We start from the raw sequence: 20,065 nt of genomic DNA on the forward strand, positions 1-20,065 counted from the left end.
AGGAGACCTTCATTAGCTCCTTGATGCCTGCTGCCATGGTATGTCCCACTGCAGACAATGGGATAGCTGTCACACGGACTCAACACTCTCAACATTGGCAAAACACACCTTACATAATGCTTGAAATACTAATTGCCAAGTTAAGGCAGTAATTGTAAGAATTTAAACAGGTTTTACGATCAAGAAAAATAAAATACTAACTATAGCTCATTAGTTATTGCAACACTGAGCATACAATTAGCTGTTACAGATATTCATGAAAAGTAAAAGCCAACCAACTTCTACAACAGAAGAGATAATTTATCATCTTTACATACATTTCTTATTTTGGCCTGGGTCCACAGGGAGACTGCAAATGCAAAGTGTTTAAAATAAGGAATTGTAACATTCATTTGAATCAAGTTTTCAAAAAAAACCAAAGAAAATAATTGGGGCTACATTCAAGGTAATGAAGGCTAATACAGATATAGCACAGCAGTTTTAAACACCTAGAAAGTGTCAATTTCTGTATTTTATTAAAAGCAATTTTGCTGCGTCTGGGCTGAAAATAAATTTGAGACATTTGCTATTACTTACAGTTATGAGTGTGACAGCAGGGCAGGGCTACTTATGGTGGCTTCAAAGGAAAAGTGCAACCCCTCCCAGTGTGATTTTTGTGCCAAGAGCAAAGCAGCACATGTGGTTCTAAATCTAACAGACAAATACACTGCTAGATAGTTCACAATGTATTACTAAAGTCTTGCACTCACTGTGGACTGTTCTGTACAAATATTTAATTAATACTTAGAGGGGAAAAAAAAAGGAAAAACCCCCAGGAAAGATTATGTAAAAAGAAACAGCTAACAACTTTGCAGTGTATAAAGCCAATAGGAACCAACACCCCAGTACTGAATATGGTTTTCTGGACTTAATCAAAAAAAGAACACCACGACACATGCAAGAACTCTTGGAGTTCTGGCAGCTGCATAAATCTTAAAAAAGAAGAATAAAGATTGCATTTTTCTCCTTAACTCTGGAAGCAGGTCTCCCATGCAGTATCAAACTGAACTCTAAGGTGACTGTGTGTCTTTTGTTTTCTACACTTGGACTAACAGAGGAAAAGAAACCTTTAAAGAAGCAGTAAAAATGCTTTATTCAAGAGCATCTACAAAATTTTGAACTGTTCTAGCTTTTCATCTAAGACACCATTTTCATAAAGAGTAAACTATTAGAAAAAGGCATCATTTTCCCAGAATATTAATAGTTTATGACAGTTCAGGTGTCAAATCTGAAACAAAATAGTCAAGAGGAAGAGGAAGTTTATTTTTATGTAAAAATAAAATAAATGAAAAAAACTAATTTTACTGCATGCAGAAGATAGGGAACAGTCTAAAAAAAATCAAAGACACAGTACTTTTCATTTTCTGTGCCACAAGATGAAACAGTATCTTTGTTTATCTTCAATCTTATTCTAAGGTCTTTTATCTTAACACTCTCAAACCTGGGCCTTTTCAGAAATGAAAAATTCACAACAATAGCTGAAGGGAAAATAAAGCATAAAATACATTTTTACATCCACACAAAATTTATGTTCCCTTCTCAAAAAAAAAAGAATTCTTGAAACTGACCTCTTTTATTTTGGTATATGCTTGACCTTTTGCACTTGCAGCAACAGCTAGAACCTCAGTATCAAAGATGAACTGAACAAAAGCTTTTAGATTGGCCCAAAATATTAGCTGTGTGTTGCTCAAAGAGGATATAATTTTCCAAGCCAAATCAAATGCTTCTATGCAGAGAGCCTCTGATGAGTCCAGAAGCTGTAAATAAGGAGATAAAAAATTGTTACATTTAACAAAAGAAACCCACCCAAAAAACTATTAAAACTGTGCAGGTTAATATTTTACCTTGGGAACAAGGACTTTCATGCAGTCAAACACAGGTGAAACTTGGTCTGAAGGAAGAATAGACAGGGCTTCCAATGCAGACTGTATAATTTCTTTTGACCTTTCAGCCATGGACAGTGACATTACTGAAGTTTCTTCACACCCTTGAGCCAGAGTTGCAAATGAATTTAAAACAAAACGGAGGCAAATCCACTGGTTGCGAACATAGCGCGCAACAATTTTCCCCCATCCTTGAGATGTCTTTTCTTCACATAAGCTGTGAAAAAAATACTTTTCTTAAATAAATATTGTGTTAAGTTTATCCTGCACATTCCTACTCCACCAGGAAGTGCTTAACTGTACAAACTCACTGCACTACGTCAAGGTGCTAAGATTTATACAGCTCACGTGGACAAGTACATGGAAAAAAAAATCTAAAAATTAAATGGTTTTTAAAAGAGAAAAATCAATTATGGGCTTGTCTTACCCTGTGATAGTATTCAGTGGAAACATCACTATGTGCTGGCTGTGGTTTTTTGTTACCCAAGTATTTGGGGTTTGGCTCTCTGGCTTCCTCTGGGTTTCCCTTCCCAACAGTAAATAATTACCATTTAAACCTGCTTGTGTACATGTCATGGCTTTCTGCAGTGTACATATATTTAATCTGGCCTAAGGGTAAGCAGTGTTCATAGCTAGCTCTGGCTTCACAAAACTAGAGGACTTAACAAAAGAACCTTTGGTCTAATCAATTATGACTGCTTTAATGTTCCAAAACCTGGATGTTAAGACAAAAGAGCAACTGAGTGAACAATTTGTGTACAGAATTCTTCCTTTTTATCTTGGCAAGAAGTTGTCAAAGAACAGGAAAAGCCAACATCTTAACCACTGCTTCACATTAATCAAGTTTGTTCTAGAGAATTACTGAAACTTTAGCAGACATACCTATTTTTTTCTTCAATATAAGATGGCTTCTTTAATACTTCATTGAATTGAGAAAAGGAAATGAATTTCTTCAGAGCATCCACAGAAGGCAGAGATTCCAGGTGCACTTGCAGCTCCCCATCCATTATCTCACATACAGCTGCCAGTGAAGCCATGCTAGCTACTTTTCTAATTTGTTCCTTAAGCTTCAGCTCCTAAGTAAAACCAAATCATACATGAAAAAACACATACCAACTTCTCATATGATACAAATAACCTACTAATAACATACTTCTAATGATTCTCCTCTTGGCATCACCACAGACATCATAAGGCAGCAACTCTGCATCCTTCTACTTCTGTATTTTCTTCCCCTGAGCCTAAGGCAGCCTGGCTTGGGCTGGGGAAGCATAAACACTCACAAGTTACAAGCACTGACAGAAGCATAAATATTCTAAATTCCAGTCACTTGGGCATGAAGTGCAGGCAGTGTGGCTGTGATGGAACACTCCTATCTTGCCAGGTAACAGTTCACACACATTGCTGGAGAGCAATTATAAAAAAGGATGTGGGTCCAGTTATTCAGAAACCCAACACAACAGCTGAAATTTGGAATACAACACACTAGCTGCTCCAAGCACCTAAAAAAATCACAACCATGCCCTGGCTATTTTGTATGATAAACACATATATTCAAAAGAGAGATGAAATTAAAAGTCTCATTTTAAAAAATGCCAAGAAGCATATAATGCCTGTATAGTAAGAAAACTTTGATGTTATTTAAATATTTCCAAGTTACTTTGGCTGTCTAGAGCACAGGAAAGACTTTTTCATCTGTTATTACTCAGCATTTTCTTCTTCTGAAGCTAAAGCAGCTGAAGAAACCATAACGAAAATATAATTCCCCTAAATTCAAAATAAGTTGGTAAAGGCCCCCAGTGAACACTGAGTTTGAACCAGAAAATGTTTACTTTGAAACTACTGGAAAAAGTATATAATTCAAATAAATGAAGGAAAAAAAATAAAATTAAGTATTGTTCTTTGTTCCCTTAAAACACAAACCTAGCTAATTAAATACTTACAATCTTTTAAGGTGTTATTACCTGTTCTTGAACAAAACAGTAATACCAAATAATAAGACCAAAGTTTATATTGACCAACAAATCTTGATTTAAATCTCCTTTTTGTCAGGGAAGTCATTAATGTTCCTTTACCCTTTGTAAATTTATCTATTTCAGATATGGTAGCCTAACACAGAACAATGGGACAATCAACATAACTACACGAAAATGCCAAAGCAATGCTCCGTTCTGGAGTTTCTTTTTCTCTGTATGTTCCAGGTTTGAAGTCAACAAGCACAAAAGATATTTTCATTTAACAGTTATTTGATCAGTAAGATTAGTTCATATTTGAGGAAAAAAAATCTTTGAGTACATAGTTCATGATTACAGTAAGAATTTTACTTTAGCTATATAGACTTCTAAATAATTCAATATAAAAAAACAAAGTACTAAAAATCTTATACATTCATATTACACTGCCAAATAAAGACATGTGTTAAGGAATATATATGCACATACACACAATAGTCACACAAACTATTATTTAACTTCACATTAGATATAATATTATGCATTATAAACATCACAATAGAAATAAGCAATTATATGTTAACTTATGTTTAAAGTATGTCTATATAATTATTAATACAGAATCCAAATTCTGCATATTAGCAGAATTATTAGCATATGTCTTAATTACTACTTCTTAGCTTGTTTTATATTAATATTTATTGTTGTAAATAATGTTAAATTACCTTTTCAGAATTTCTCTCCTGAAGATTACGAATAGATGCACTTATCAGGGATGAAAGGAAATTCTTGATAGATGACATTTTCTTCAAGTTGACTTTCAAGCACAAATTCATTATCTCTGGAATTAAAGCCAAGTACAGATCACAACGATCCAGGTCACCAACCTAAATGTGAGGAAACAAATGCAATCCCAATCAGTAAGAGGGGGAAATGAAACTGAAAATCAGAAAGAAAACTACTGACATGACTACTACATGACAAAACTACTAATGACAGCAGAAGGAAAACTACAACTGTCATTGCAATTGAAAAACTTTTAATTTTGGGGTTTGTTTGGGGGAGGTTATTAACTTCTAAATCTTTAAAACTGACTTTCAGATGCCATTCTCTTGATGCAACTCTAACTTTTGCTTTGCTTAAAAAGTCTCAGGTTTCTTTGGGGTAGAAACTTAGAAAACACCGGGCACAGCAATGAGCAAACAGTGTAAGATAGTCAAGTAATATGTACTAAAAGCCTCCAAACACCTAACAACTTACATCCACAGCTAAATTAGTAGATATTAAGCAGTACATGCTACTCAGGATTTCTTACTATTTAAGAAGAAACAAGAAATGCAGACTACAGACACTAAACACTACTTGTAAAGAAACTTCCTTTTTCCTTCTTACTGTGTCCATTCAAAAAAGTTAACAGAAGTGTGTCTATGCAAATTGACTTTCTTGGTGTTCAACGATTTTATATGAACTTTAGGAACACTGGTAAATCAAACTAGCAAGCAAAACCACACCAAAGTATGTCTCATAATCATTACTCACAGTGCTTAACTCATTGGTAATAAGCCGCCGGAGAACAAATTCAAGAATACTCTCCACAGGTGTCACAAGAGATTTCCAGATAAAGAACAGTACTTCATCTGTGTGGAGGGAAAAAAAAGTATATACACAGAAATACAATTCCCTTAAGAATTTTATTCTATCAGGCAGATTTGCTTATGTTACAAAGTTAAACAGTAGCAGTACTCAAATAGCTAAAAACAACTTGAAACACCTCCGTACTCTTTCACAGTGTAAGCCATAAGGCTGAAAGAATCAAACCAGATTACATTATTATTATATTATTTCCTGAGATTCACAATGTTTTAGTGAACCAAAACCCACACAGGACCAGAAGACCACAGTCCAACTTTCCAATTTTTAATGCACACTTTTGTTCTACTCCTAATCCTCTGCACAAACAGCTTATTATTGAACTTAGGCTTGAATAAATACCAAAAGCTTTCATATGCAACAATTAACTTTATGTGAGAAAAATATACTTGTCCATTCCTAATATTTTTTGACTTGAAAACTGGTTTTGGGGGCTTGCTGGTTGTTGGTCTGGTTTTTTTGATGTTTAGGAAAAATTCATCTTTGGAAATACTGTAACCTTACAAGACTTTAGCTGAGTAGCTTCCAGGCTTAACATTGGAAATGAAAATACAAAATTATGACACAAAATGTGGTATTGTCCACAAGAAAAGGCTAGGCTAACAAGTATACCACATGGACACAGCATTTCACAAACAAAGACACAAGTTTATACACAAGGGAGGTAGGTCACTCTTGTAAAACATATTTAACCACAAACACACTGCAGTCTGTGTTTCAAGGGTAAGGGCTAGCTGAAAGCCAAGGAAATAACATGTCAGTATGAAAACAGAGTAAAATACTCTGCATGGCCACCTTGTTTTAAAAATAGCAGTCATTAGTTTCAGTGTTTAGGAGAATTACCCAGCAGCTACAGCTGCTGTTTCTTTCTGGAGCTGACCCTAAGTACCATTTCAGAATAAGTTGGCTACATGAAGTGTAAGGTCTTCAAAAAGCAAAAATACAAAGGGAAGTATTTCCGGAAGTTCCAAATCCATACTGTACTTACTTTCAACATTCCCTACTATAAATGGCTCATTGGACTACATTTCTAATGCTTAAATTGTTTAGTACCAACAGCTCAATTATGTCAGATTATCATCATGTTTCATCATGAAAATATCACATCACTAAAACATCATCTGCACTTATAAAACAACATCTTCAGTTAAGCATGTTGGACATAAAACCCAATTCCTTACCAGTGGCTCTGTGACACTAGCAGAAGATAATAATTACCAAATCTTACTGTTTAAAATAATGAATCTAACAACAGTTTAGACAGCAAGAACTGCAGAAGAATGCTGATGATTTCAGCATGCATTTCAGGCATGTCTATCGTCATAAAAATATTCTTAAATAAAACACTTCCCACTTGTAATTATTTTTGTTTTACAAGGTTAAATTCCTTTATTACTCCCTACCATTTTACTGTTTTGCATTTGACAAACAAGACTTTTCACCTCCCACTAATCAACACAGAAACATAACTTTAGTATTGCACAGCATTAATCTTCCCACCCCACACCTCAGTCAATTCACAGCGGCACAAAAAAAAATATATTTATTACTTGGTTCTCCTGTGCAGAAGGAAGAAGCACATAAACACTGTAGAAAATAATTTTAAGAAAAGCAATCATTGCTTAATGTAAAACTACAATGCAATTCAGAAAGCCTCTCAAAAGACTGATAATGGGCTGTATTGGAGCACCTCTAGGGACCTTCAAAAGGATGGGGACACTGCAGGGCTCAGCCTTGCCATACCTTGGGAACTCTGTTAGCAGAGCTCAACATGCCATGTCAGGTGTCAAAATTCCCACAGCAGGAGCAATCCATTGCAGGTACATTAGCAAGCACAAGAAAAAAGGCACAAGGAACTTATTTATTATTGATACTAAAAAATTAGCATGGGCTTGTATGTGTTTTGTAGGGGTCTGTTTCAGGCTTGTTCTATCCTTGTGCTGTACGCTGAACGCACAGTGGTAGCTTAGTGGACACTTCCAGTTTAGTTTATTTCAAGGGATCCACTTCACCAGTCAGAGAGACCATGGCCCAACATGAAATTTAACAGCCTGCATAATCAGTGCTCAGGATTTCACACAAACAGCTAAAATTTAAGGGGGGAGGGAGTTGAATGCATACAGCACTTGTTAAAATGAGGGTGGCATTTATTTTGGGACCGCACTTAGACATGTATATGAAACCTGGATATATAACCTAAAACTATTTTTGTTACAAATAAGAGCCTAGATATGGAATCTCCCCACTCCAAAACTACTCTTCTATTCCACATTATAAACACCCTGAAAAAAAATCCCAAAATAATCTGGAAGAGCAGAAATCAAACACCAAGATCCCTCCTATTCCCATTCAGCATCCCAAAATTCAATGAAAATAATACTGCAATTTTTCATTTGCTCTCAGGAAAAACATTCAGGTCTATTCTGGTTACAAACAGACCAAGTCCTCTCAAAAGGAGTAGTAAGGACTCCATAGTTTTTGTTCAAACTCTCCTGAAAGATCTACAAGTTAAAGTGCTCCATCTGTGGGGGGCAACAGTCCCAGACAGACAGATCACCAGGCTCATATTTCAAAGGGCATCCCTTAGCCTACCAGTCAACTCAGAAAATAGGATGTGCAGCAGGATCACTTTATGCACTCAGGGAATACTCTGGCTGAACCTGTGGCATCTGAGCAGGTTAGGCTGGGATTCTGTAGTTACTTTTTTCTGAAGTGTCTAAATGATTCATAGAATCCACTCATTTGCCCATAAATATTTGCAATACAGTCACACTTTTCAAATTTTAACTGATAATCTAATCCTAATGGACAACAATTACTTTCTCAGAAGGTTTCCACATTCTCAATTCCCAGTCCTTAGGACACCTGTAAGATTGGACCCAGAGCTCAAGTTTTATAACAGACATGCCAGATTGCCAAGTTTTGCATTTACCACTTCTAGGCTAGTATTAGTTTGAGACTATAGCCATGAAACAGTGAAGTAGCTTAGCTGCAGTTAAGACTGTAATGAACAGAAGACACAGTAGACTGAAGATGTCACTAACCATCTTGTGCATTGGAACATTTTAACCAACGGGTCTGCAATAACTTCAAGAGAAGCTGAAGGCTTTTATCTGTTTTCAGTGTTGGTATGTAAGCATTACTGCCAAGTTTCATCAAGACATCCAGAAGAGGGTTCAAGAAAGCCTCTAGTTCAATCCACTCTATGTTGCTTTTTCCACTACACAAAAACAAAAATTAAAAAGAAAGTCTTCTTCTGAGTATCTGCCTTAAGTGCTGAAGTTACTTATGGAAATAAAGAGGACACGTTTCCAAGACACTTAAGTATCTTTAGAATGTTACCCAGTAAGTCTGCAGCAACAGTTGGACAAGGCCTAAGGAATGATCAGGCTGATGGAAAGTCTACAGAGAAAAGAGGACAGCTTCCCAGCTTCATCAGGCTTCAGTGGATCCTTCAGGAGTGAGGGGATTGAAAAAGACAGAAATGTAAAACAAGATATTTCATACTTACCTGCATTTATTCTTCATCTGCTCCACATCAGCAGCCAACAGAATCATTGTTGAGACAAGCTTAGCTTCAAACCAGTCAGGCATAAAGCAATTTTCTCCTGATTAAAGATATTTTAAGGTTTCCACAGTAACTAAAAAATACCTTTGCATTAACTTCTAAAACTTCGGGGTTTGTAACTTATTTTAATAAATTAACAGTAGAAAAAACAATGCTAACATAAGTATTACTACTAATTTTTGGCATTTTTTATCTAGATGTGAATTTAAATCTATTAGTCTTTATGCTCACATAAATTTTAGGCAATATGTTACGTAGCAGTTCACAACAGACTTTTCCATTACTTTAAAAAATACATTAGCATATTCAAATTAATTTAATGAAGAACATAATTCCACTACGCTTCATCTGAAACATCAGCTGTGATTTTGACCACAGAGCTAACCACATAAAGAACCAGAACTATTCTGTAAAGAGGAAATTATAAAAAACCTAAGTTTCTCTTTTTATTGATCTTTTATACAGAACTTCATCATCATACTAATAAAATTCTTAAATAGCAGTATGTAAGTTTGTTTCAGGGGTTTTTTAAACTGGTATGTTTCTGGCTTTGGGAATTTAGAAAACAAAACACATTTGGGAGGTCCAATTCAAGCAGCTGGACATGATTCATTTTTTTTTTTTTCCCCTCTAAAGAGCTTCCTATTAGTTAAGTTTCATATAAAACTGGAATTACAAACATCACTTTTTACAAGTGAAATCCAGATGCTTGCCATGGAATTGCAGGTAATATAGATCAAGGACTAAACAAACATGTCAGGAAGAAGGTCTGCCAAAATTTTTAGCAAATTTACCCTGAAGCATGAACAGAGAGAATTTGCTTACTACTTCTCTAACAGTAAGACAATCCAGTCAAGTTTCCTGGTCTGCAGGAAGTTTCTGAAGCTATTTATGATCAGCAAATTCTGATCTAGCTTTTTTATCTCCTCTACGTATAGTATGTAGAAGTGTTCACTTTTGACTTTTTGACAATATATAACTATGTAAAATTCACTATGACTGTGAATGCCACACAAAAGCTGAAGTATTTTTAAAAAATCAATTTGCCATTCTTTTCAATGTGTCTGAAAGAAGATACTAAGCTGGCATTGTAAATAATTCAAAATGTGGCAGTGAACAAGGAAGGCCCTTTTCCCTCTATAAAAACACCTGGTCATTTTACAAAGCTCTGCTGAGAAAGGTGACAGAACCTGTGTGGGTTCACACTCCCTTGTGCTTTCCTCTGCCCCCTGCAGTCCAGAATTTTCAGACACCATCAAAAGAGTGACAGAATAAATCTAATGGACAAGCATCAGAGCAGCATTAAAACTGAAGATTAAGACTTAATGTTCAATTCATACTGCAGGACTTTAATTTATGGAGGAAAGGAAATAAATATAAATTTTATTTATGGAATTAAAAAATAAGGTTCAAACTTAAAAATTGTGAATACACAGGTAGGGTAGAACTTTAACAGGTGCAATTAAAAAAAAAAAAGACATTTTTCTAAAATCTAAGGGAATGTTGTACATGTTTTTAAAATTCTCTTTAAAATGGTGGTTTTTATTAATACCCATTTAACTTACTTTCAGATGCAGGTGTCTTAAGGTACTCTCCCACAAGACTGCGCACATACTGACATAATGATGATGTCTCCTGACATCCAAAATCAGAGGTTACAGACTTCCTGAAGCACCTGTCATTCACTTGCAACCAACTGCAAAGCTGAATGAAGAACAGTATGTTATCCTTGAGCAGGTCTGGCAGCTGTGCACTGACATCACTGATTTAGCAGCAGCACACCAGAGCACTGTTAAACACAAACTCTCACATCAGCAAACCCACACACTGCAAGAGGTGCTCAGTGCACAAGCAACCTCCAGCCTTAGCAGACTACTCCCCTTTAACTACACACAGAAAAATGTTCTTCCAGAGGGTAGCTCAGAGCACCCCCAAAAAGTCAGTGGTACCAATATAAGAAAAACACCAACTCTTAAAATTAAGCAACACTGGTAAAAATTCCCTTATGTCAAAAGAGTTCCTTCCAATCAAGTGCTATCTAGTGAGACCAGCTTTTTTTTTTTTAACTTGTATGCCAAAGATGAAATGTACAGCATACATGACAAGAAGACACTATGTAAAAAATCACTTTATCATTATATGGCTGTACAAGTAACCAAAAGTTATGGCTACATGATCAGCTGGCTCTAGCATATACTACATAAAAATTATTTCATCTTTGAACTTTCATTCACAGCATTTTACATCTCGCAAAGACATAAAATACATATCCTGTGAAAACTTACAATTTATAATCTCACTCCACATGGTATGCACATTTTTTCCTTTGAGATTATCCTGCCAGTGATATTATTTCTACCAGTGATGGGCTTGATGAACATAAAACCAGCTTCAGTTCTCACCTCTGTCCATAACAAGGTATCTCTCCTTAAGGACTCCTCTGGTCTAAGGGACAGAAGAAAGCTTGAAACTTCTGAGAAGGACACTTTCTCCTGAAGAAATTAATCAAGATACAATAGCTGCCAACAAAATAATAAATAAATAATACCTGTATGACAACTCAAGAAGTTTGCCTTTATCTGGCAAGTTTCAGTAAAAGAAATTCATTTTCTTTTTCATGATTCAGACTCATTTCTGCCACTTTGGGACCAACTTATCAGTACCAAGGAACAAAACTTAATTTTCCCCAGTATTAAAGTCTATCTGAAAAGAAATGAATTACTGTAAGAATAGTGCTATTCACTGGTGACACCTTTTAAATTAATGTAGGTAAGAGTGACTCATAAGTACTAGTTCTGCATTTCTAAAGATAAAATCAGACAGGTTTATAGCCACAACACACAACATGGAAGACTACTCATTTACAAAGCCAGCTATAAAACAAACAAAACATGAATACTTTGACCACTGAATAAGTACAGTCCTGCTATTTTGACAGTAATGGTAGTTTCATCATTCTGATATCACAAATACTTTTATTATTAGGAACTACAGGAAAGTCTATTTAGTTTCTATCTGTTAAAACCTGAGTTTATAGTGGAATAATATCCTGTTATGATAACTACCACATGAAAACCCTAAAATAAAACATCAACTAATAAAAACTAATGGAAAAGAATATTTCTTATGGAAAACCAAAGGTAACAGAAGCATACCACACTTACATAGTACAATTTAGACAGTCACTAAAAAAAATTGCAAATCCAGCAAGATCAGTATGAATACTGTATTAAGCAATTTTTTGAATACGGTTGGTCCTGTAAAAGTGTCACTGTGTTTCTATTACATCAAGGAAAAAGCAAAAACAAAAAATAAAACAAAACACAAAACCCCAAACTGACCACATCTGTCAAATGCATAGTTGTTTGAAGAAGATAGCACTGAGCAGCTCCACGCAATAAAATCTGATGTGTAATCATAGTACACTGGAGGACATCTCTGTAAAGAGGAAAAATACACACTGTATAAATCACACACGTAAAAATGTAAACATTTTCATGTATTTTCTAATTATTAACCATTTAAAACACATTAGATTGCATGTAACAGACATATTCTATTAAGTGTGGCACAAATACTGCCTGATCAGACCACAAACAATCCAGTACCAACATTACTGTCACATGTACTTTCAAAAACTGATAATAAAACTTGGTTGAGCACAAACCTGAAAAAACAGGGGGAGAAGAAAGAACAAAACAAAAACTAAAGGAACAATCCCCATGATCACATCAGTTCAGACTGCTAATTTAATATTAGCATTTCTATCTGTAACAAGTTACAATGTTTCCCATCAAAATCTCACTCAAGCAAAAAACTGAAACTTTCAGTGCTCTTTTATCAGCAAAGGTATAGCTAATATATTTTTCTTTTCTTTGTAAACTGCTTCTATTCAGTATTCCTTCAACCACCAGTAAGATTTTATTTAAATGCTCCAATTTGATTAAACTGGAATGACAAATGATTTTTTGTAGCTCTAGGAAGTGAAAGCAGGCATTTAGGAAATATCAGTGTGATTAAGGTCCATAGTGAGGCCAAGAACTTTTAACTAGACTTTTATTTAGAAATCATTCAGTTTCCAGCATTGTGGGCTCTCCCCTGATACAGCCTCAATTGCTATTAAACCAGGCTGTAATGCAACTAGAAAAAAAAGGAAGTGTGATATGTATCAACCAGGAATTGTGGAAGACCAGGAAAAAATTATTCTAAAAAAGTAGAAACTATGAAGATCTAAAATGCAAAAACTCTGGTATTTTTAACTTCCTACAGATATAAATACACTGGTTCTTGAATTGCTTTCCTCTGCAAATTAGACCTAAAAGAGACAGAGCCTTTAATTCCCATGCACAACCATCCCTTCAGAAGTAACAACCATGAATCAAATTCTGGCTCTGCAGACTGTGAGCACATTTCTTTGGAAAAAGGCTGTAAGAACACAATGCAGTATATATTTTACCTTAAAGCATGAAGTCCTTCAGCACCAAGTACTTTACATGCAGGAATAGATGCCAAAGCCATAGAAAGAAACAAAATAGGAACAGCACACCAATGCCTACTTGTCATCTTCTGAATAAATTTTAACAGGAAGCTGCCTTAAAATAAAATTAAACAAAATAACCCTGAGTGATTTTGTGCTTTCCAATGCTTTTAAATAACATGAACTCCAGCAGAAGAGTGTTATTGTAATTTCTGACAATTAGATGAAAGACAACAGAATAATTTCCTATTTATTTCAATTTAAAAAATCACATTCCAAAGAAGTCTGCCAGTAAGGTGATATGAGACAGACAAACAGAGAAAAACAGAAATAAACCTAATTTTGACTCTGGTCATCTGCACTAATGACCACGTTCAAGTATGTAATTTTAACTCAATTATTTTGAGTACTAAACAATGCCTTTTTTAAGTTGATATTGAGCTTGTGATATGGCTGTCCATAGTGATTCAACCAGTTAAAGAATGCTGGAAAGAGCAGAGCAATTCTCAACAAGCCACCACATCCACAGTTTGTGGAGACAGGCTACCCACTTCAGGATTCCTCACCACAGCCCCCTGTTTAGTGATAAAATACATGCCTTGGGACAGGGCAGAGAAATAGGATATCTATGGCAGAACAAATACATACCAGGATATACCTGTAGACATAGGGTGCTGCAGAGAGCTGATTCTACCCTGATTCGACCCAATTAGACCAGGTATTAACTTCTGGTCACCTTCATTTTAGCATACCCTAGCATCAAAATTTGGAACAGTCTCAGAAATCTTCCTCCACCCAAGCTCACAATGAAAGAATCCTTACTCTGTTTCAGCCCTTGGACTGGCCCTTTTGGATGTGTCACTACACAAGTCATGACTAAAAAAGTCTGGCAGATGAAGAAAAAAGAATCTCCAAGTACTGTTCACTTCAGATCTCAGGAGCTTGTTTGGGCTTTTTATATTTCCATTAATAAGCAAATCTGTTTCATTTTGCCCCTAGAACAATTCTGTAGCTTTGTACTGCAAGGTATCTCAAAGTCTCTGAAGATCTCTTCTCTGGAAACTCCACTGTCAGGGCAACTATTCATTTTTTCTCTCAAGTAAACACTCACATGACATACCAAAAGCAGCTCCATAGTTTTTGTTTGGTTTCTTTATTTAAAAAAAGATAAAGGTGAATCTGAAACGTACCTTTTTCTTCTTCTGGAAGAAGAGTGAGATAAGTAGCCAAAAACTTCTGTAACCTCATTCCCAAAGGAGGACAGGCTCCTATTGATTGACCTGGCATCCTGTTGGGTTTTAAAACATTAGTTACACCACTGGCATGTTAACAGCTTCAGGATTAGACATAACAGGTTTAATCTAAAATCTAATAGATTTTGAATGTTTAGAATTGCCTCTAAACAAAAACAAAAGTTATTCAGTGACACTCCATGAGACCAAGAGAGACAACCTATGCCTCATGAGAAGTCTCAGGATCCTGGCTGTTAAGGATGAGCATCAGTCAAGAGATTCTACAGCTTTCCCTCAGCTTGATATTAACTGCAGCAACTTTGTATATTCTTGGTATACTCAAACATGCACCCTCCTCTACACATGCCAACTTGTTGCACCAGAAATACAGAGCTAAGAGAGGAAACTAAGATTATGAAGTATTGATTCAACACAGCTCTAACATACTGAAACACTTGGTATTTGCTTTACCTTCTGAATTCCCATCCATGTATGTCCATGGAAAGATACTGCAGACTGAGAAGAGAAATGCTTAACTGGACGCAGGAGCCTGCAGAGCTCACATTTGTCCTGCTATGTTTAAATAAAACAACCTATTTTGACTACACTTTATCCATAATCACCTAATCCAAACTATCACCAGTGACAGTCAGTTTTATCCCCCCCAAAATGAACCTATTAATCCACTGAACTCTGTTTCATGGGCTTCCCCCACCAGATCAAGACTGTGACCATCAATTCGACCAAGGACCACTGAATATTGCAAAAAATCAAGTCTTGTCACTATATCCATACTTCATTTGTTCACAGCCACCCATCTTTCCTGAGAAACTCTCCCTGACAGTAAGTTTAACAGCACCATTTTTTATTAATGTATTTTGCTTTAGCTAGAATTTTACCAACATACATAAACCAGTATTATTAGAACACATTTGCAGCAATCAAAAAAATAAATAAATAACTGATTAATTAAACCAGTGGTTTACCTACTGTACAGGGAACTTTCTGAGAGGGCATCCATTAGTGGTCCAATAACAAACTGAAAAAAGAAACAAGAACAATGGTGAAATGTACAGTTTCAAGGCACTGTTACATAGAAGCTAACTAGACTTATCTCACCAGACTTTACAGGACAGAGCCAGAAATTAGAGAATGCTCTTGTTGGTGGCAAATAGTAGAAACAAAAAGGGGAAGAAACTAAAGAGAAGGGGGACCAGGACAGTAAACAAGTAAAGAGATTTTTCCACTAAATACATTTCACAGAGTATTGCAAAAGATGCAGGCAAGTAAAAAATCAGAGGATCAGGGAAACAGACAGAGAAAATAGATTTAAACTTGAAACAGAAGAACGACAAAGAGCCAACACAGCTAAAAAGACTTAGGGTGCATAGTAAGGTTGACTATTTCAAGTTACTTATCAAGAGGCAGACTTAATTTGTAAAAATCAGGAATGTTAACCTCTGAGAGGAATGTTCCTATGAAGCTTAAATAGTATAATGTAGATAATGCCTTACTAAAGTGTAGGCTGGCTGGACAGTCAATACACGTGACAGTAATAAAAAAAACCTTTAAGCTTTAATATTTCTTCCCACTTAGAAAATATTTTAAAGTGTGGGGTTTTTTTGTTTTATGGATACAATAATACACTGATTATGCTACAGAGACAGAATTTGTCCAATTCCAACTACTGAAGCAATTAGTTGGAACTGGACAAATTCCAACTAATTGCTTCAGTTAAGATCTGTTACAAATTAGAACATCTGTTTCTTGTGGCAAGTGACAGTAACACCCTTACCTCTGAAAAAACAAATGAATTTGGAAGATGCTTTGTTTCATAAAGCTCCAGAAAATGAAGAATTCCTTCCTTTGTCAGTGTTTTATTCTCACTCTCAAACATTCGTCTGTAAATGCACACATGCCACGATGGGTGAAACAGCCAACAACCTGTTTACAAAACAGAAATTCTTCAGAACTGACACAGAAATGACAGTGACACACTAACACATAACATACTGACAATCTGGACAATGTTATAGTCTATTCACATTTCAAAAAGGTTACTACAGCTGTTAGTTTTATAAAAACACCCTGCTAAATCTAATTTAAAAATTAGCAGTTCTCCAAAGTTACTCTTTACTTTATTAGTTACAAATTAAAATTACTAAAAAGTGCCACATCCTTCTTCCTGCAACTCCATTTATACCAATGTATTTACTCACACAAGTTTCACATCAATAGTCTTTCAACTTCACAAATCTCTAACATCTTTCACTACCTAGTTACATGTGCTCGTATGCCCTAGACACACTGCCTCAGCACTCGTTTTATTTATCCTCTCCCCACTTCTAACAAATTAAGTTGGGTTTTTTTTTCCCCTTTTACAAAGTTGTGCAGGTGAATTGTCTCCTACAACCCCAAAAATCTCTGGCTTTATTTTCACGTTAACTTAAGTCAAGCAAAATACAGTGGGAAATGACCATTTACTTGGATTTGCTGACAGAAAAATAGTATTTCAAGACAATATAGTAAGCAATAAATATATGCTAGAATTTCTTCTCAGAGCAGAGTGGCCACTGCCTATGCATGTTTGCCAAACAACCTATGTATACAGCAAACCCACAAAAACTGGAACGGCCACCCAGAAAACACCTAATTTGAGAAACAAAACATTACAGAAAGCTGCTACTGAAACAGAAGGAGAAAGCAGAGAAGTGTAACTTAACTGACTAATATTTAAGAGGTTAAGTAGAAAAAGTTCCATCTTACCTTTATCCCCTGATATGGCAAGCTCATATAAACTGTTTAGTTTTGGTAATACTGGCTTTATGACGTGGATCTGAAATGTAAATCAAGTATAAATAGTTTATACCTCAAACCCAGGAGCTGTCAGTTACTCGGACTGGAATTTACTACCAATAGCATTAATATAGCAATTGACAATAAAAGTACATTTTAAAAAACCTGCAAAGCCTGTGGTACACAACACTCAGTTGCAGTTTAGCAGTGAAAAAAACTTCAATGATACCATATTTTAAGAAAAATACTTACTAATAACCATTCTATTCCTCAGAATGGTTATTAGTAAGAATTAACAGCACATCTAAACTTAAACATTTAAATTAATAGTATCTCAGTTACAGGACGATCATGTCCAAACAGCATAAAATAACTACAGGGAGTTAGGCACACTACTAACAGTTAACATCACAATACTATACAATACTATACAATTATGGCGGCGTCAAGTCAACAGGAATCTTTCTGCCGAGTACACTGGACTCACAAAACGGTTTTAACCCAAGGTACTCCACCATATAGAGTCCCCTCTACCAAAGAGAAGCTATTAAGTGCAATCACCAGATTTTTCACTAGGCTGGTTACCTTAGTCTTGCAATTACCTGCACTCCTCCAGGTTTCTCTCACTGCATTAACCAGATGTATCCAGATGACAGAGAAGAGCTCTGAATTTACTCCCAATGAATGACACATGCTGTGTTTTAAGTATTTAAGAGTTGAAACAAAAGTATTCCAGTTAACGCTGACTTAGACATCCTCCATCACCATAACTGGAAATACTCTGCCCTACACAAACATTCACACATGCCAAAGTGAGACAGCACGTCTGTCCAGGACGGGAACAGACTTTACAGCGCTCCTACCTGGTTTCCTTCCAAAGTTTCCATTATCAAAATGTAAGTTTCCCAAAACTGTAGGAGTTGCTCGTTCTTCTCAGCAGACCACCAGAAGAGACTCGGTTCTAAGGAGAGAAGTCAAAGACAGGGGTTTCTCGCGGCCCCGCACGCCGGGCCGCGCTGCCCGTTCCCTCCGCCCGCCGGTCCGTACCGTGTCCGCCGTCCGGGGCGCAGCGCAGTTCGGCGCGCTGCCCGCCGCTCAGGTCCAGCGCTCGCTTCAGCAGGTAGCGGGCCCGCTTGCGGCACAGCCCGTCCCGCTCCGTCAGGCCCTCCTGCACCAGTCGCCAGAACCGCGGGCACAGCCGCGCGTCCAGCCCCGGCGCGGCCGGGCCCCGCGGCAGCAGCGCGTCCGCCAGGGCGCTCAGCGCCAGCAGAGCCCGCCCGGCCCGCGCCGCGCCGCCCTCGCCCAGGAGCCCCTCCCAGACGCGCGGCAGCGCCGCCCCGTTCGCGCCCAGCGCCGGCAGCAGCCGCCCGGCCACCAGCGCCGCCGCCGCCTCGCCCTCGCCCTCCTCCCGCACCAGCGCCAGCGCCGCCGCCGCGCACCGCGACAGCAGCTCCGGCTCCTCAAGCTGCGGCGCCGCCGCCACCAGCGCCTCCACCGCCGCCTCCTGCGCGGCCGCCCCGCCGCCCGCCGCCAGCTCGCCCAGCGCGTCGCGGGCCAGGCGCGCCGCCAGCGGCGCCCCGCAGAGCTGCACGCAGTACCGCAGCGCGCCCCGCGCCGCCCGCAGCCGCTCCGCGCTCCCCGCAGCAGCGCCCTCCCCGCCCCGCAGCAGCGGCCGGCACCGCTCCAGCGCCACCTCCCAGGCCGCCCGCCGCAGCGCCTCCGCCTCGCCCGCCGCCGCCGGCCCGCTCGCCGCCAGGCGCTGCAGCAGCAGGCGCAGCGCCTCCGCCCGCTCGGCCGAGAGCGGCGCGCTGAGCGCCCGCAGCAGCGCGGCGCGGTCCCCGCAGCGGGACAGCAGCGTGTCCGCCAGCACCACCTCCATCGCCGGGGGGAGGCGGAGGAGGAGCGGCGGCTGCGCAGGCGGGGGCGGGCGGGGCCCACGAGGGGCGGCGGGAGGCGAAAACACGGTGTGATTGACTGGTTTGGCTGTGTGTGTGTGTGCGTTTCAAATATTCTACATCTTTGGGTCATAATCCGCCGCCGTGAGCGTTCCCAGCCTGGTGGCTGCTCAGCACAACCTGGCCCAGCATGGGAGGCATAGGGGAGATACCCCAGGTGCGAGCCTCTCGCTTGGGAGGGTGAAATTCCATCCTTGTGTGCCATAAAAACACTCTCTATTCTTCATGTGCGTTACAACACAACATCAGGCAGCAGTAATACACAAAATGCCCAGTTTTCCCACCCGTCAAATTTGTTCTAACCATTTATGCCAAAAGAAGTTGCTGAACAGTGTTCTCATCAGAGCCTACCAGAGGTTTGCCTGAGTGCCTTGCATCTGCCTCAGGTCAGAGGCATTCCTGGATGCTGGCTCCATGCTGTTGCCTTGCCAGAAGGGCCCAAGTCAGCAGCACTGAGGCCAGAGAACAACTCCTGCGCAGTTCAGTGTACCGGTGCAGCCAAAGCCTAACTCA

General features: G+C 38.4%; 1 protein-coding gene across 1 annotated transcript in view; it reads right to left on the reverse strand.

Annotated features, from left to right (window-relative positions):
- The window catches only part of TARBP1 (TAR (HIV-1) RNA binding protein 1), a 31,972-nt gene extending 12,496 nt beyond the window's left edge, over nucleotides 1-19,476 (reverse strand). The window contains exons 1-17 of the mRNA XM_066546775.1: nucleotides 18,645-19,476; nucleotides 18,461-18,558; nucleotides 17,568-17,637; nucleotides 16,597-16,745; nucleotides 15,788-15,840; nucleotides 14,760-14,857; nucleotides 13,549-13,684; nucleotides 12,434-12,530; nucleotides 11,495-11,584; nucleotides 10,658-10,796; nucleotides 9,036-9,132; nucleotides 8,569-8,744; nucleotides 5,414-5,511; nucleotides 4,600-4,761; nucleotides 2,805-2,998; nucleotides 1,884-2,139; nucleotides 1,608-1,796 (exon numbers count right to left, since the gene is read on the reverse strand). Coding sequence (XP_066402872.1) covers nucleotides 1,608-1,796; nucleotides 1,884-2,139; nucleotides 2,805-2,998; nucleotides 4,600-4,761; nucleotides 5,414-5,511; nucleotides 8,569-8,744; nucleotides 9,036-9,132; nucleotides 10,658-10,796; nucleotides 11,495-11,584; nucleotides 12,434-12,530; nucleotides 13,549-13,684; nucleotides 14,760-14,857; nucleotides 15,788-15,840; nucleotides 16,597-16,745; nucleotides 17,568-17,637; nucleotides 18,461-18,558; nucleotides 18,645-19,476 — 2,934 coding nt within the window. The remainder of the gene's footprint in view (nucleotides 1-1,607; nucleotides 1,797-1,883; nucleotides 2,140-2,804; nucleotides 2,999-4,599; nucleotides 4,762-5,413; nucleotides 5,512-8,568; nucleotides 8,745-9,035; nucleotides 9,133-10,657; nucleotides 10,797-11,494; nucleotides 11,585-12,433; nucleotides 12,531-13,548; nucleotides 13,685-14,759; nucleotides 14,858-15,787; nucleotides 15,841-16,596; nucleotides 16,746-17,567; nucleotides 17,638-18,460; nucleotides 18,559-18,644) is intronic.
- Nucleotides 19,477-20,065: the final 589 nt, after the last annotated feature.

Source organism: Molothrus aeneus, chromosome 3 (genome assembly GCF_037042795.1).
Source record: "Molothrus aeneus isolate 106 chromosome 3, BPBGC_Maene_1.0, whole genome shotgun sequence".
NCBI lineage: Eukaryota > Metazoa > Chordata > Aves > Passeriformes > Icteridae > Molothrus > Molothrus aeneus.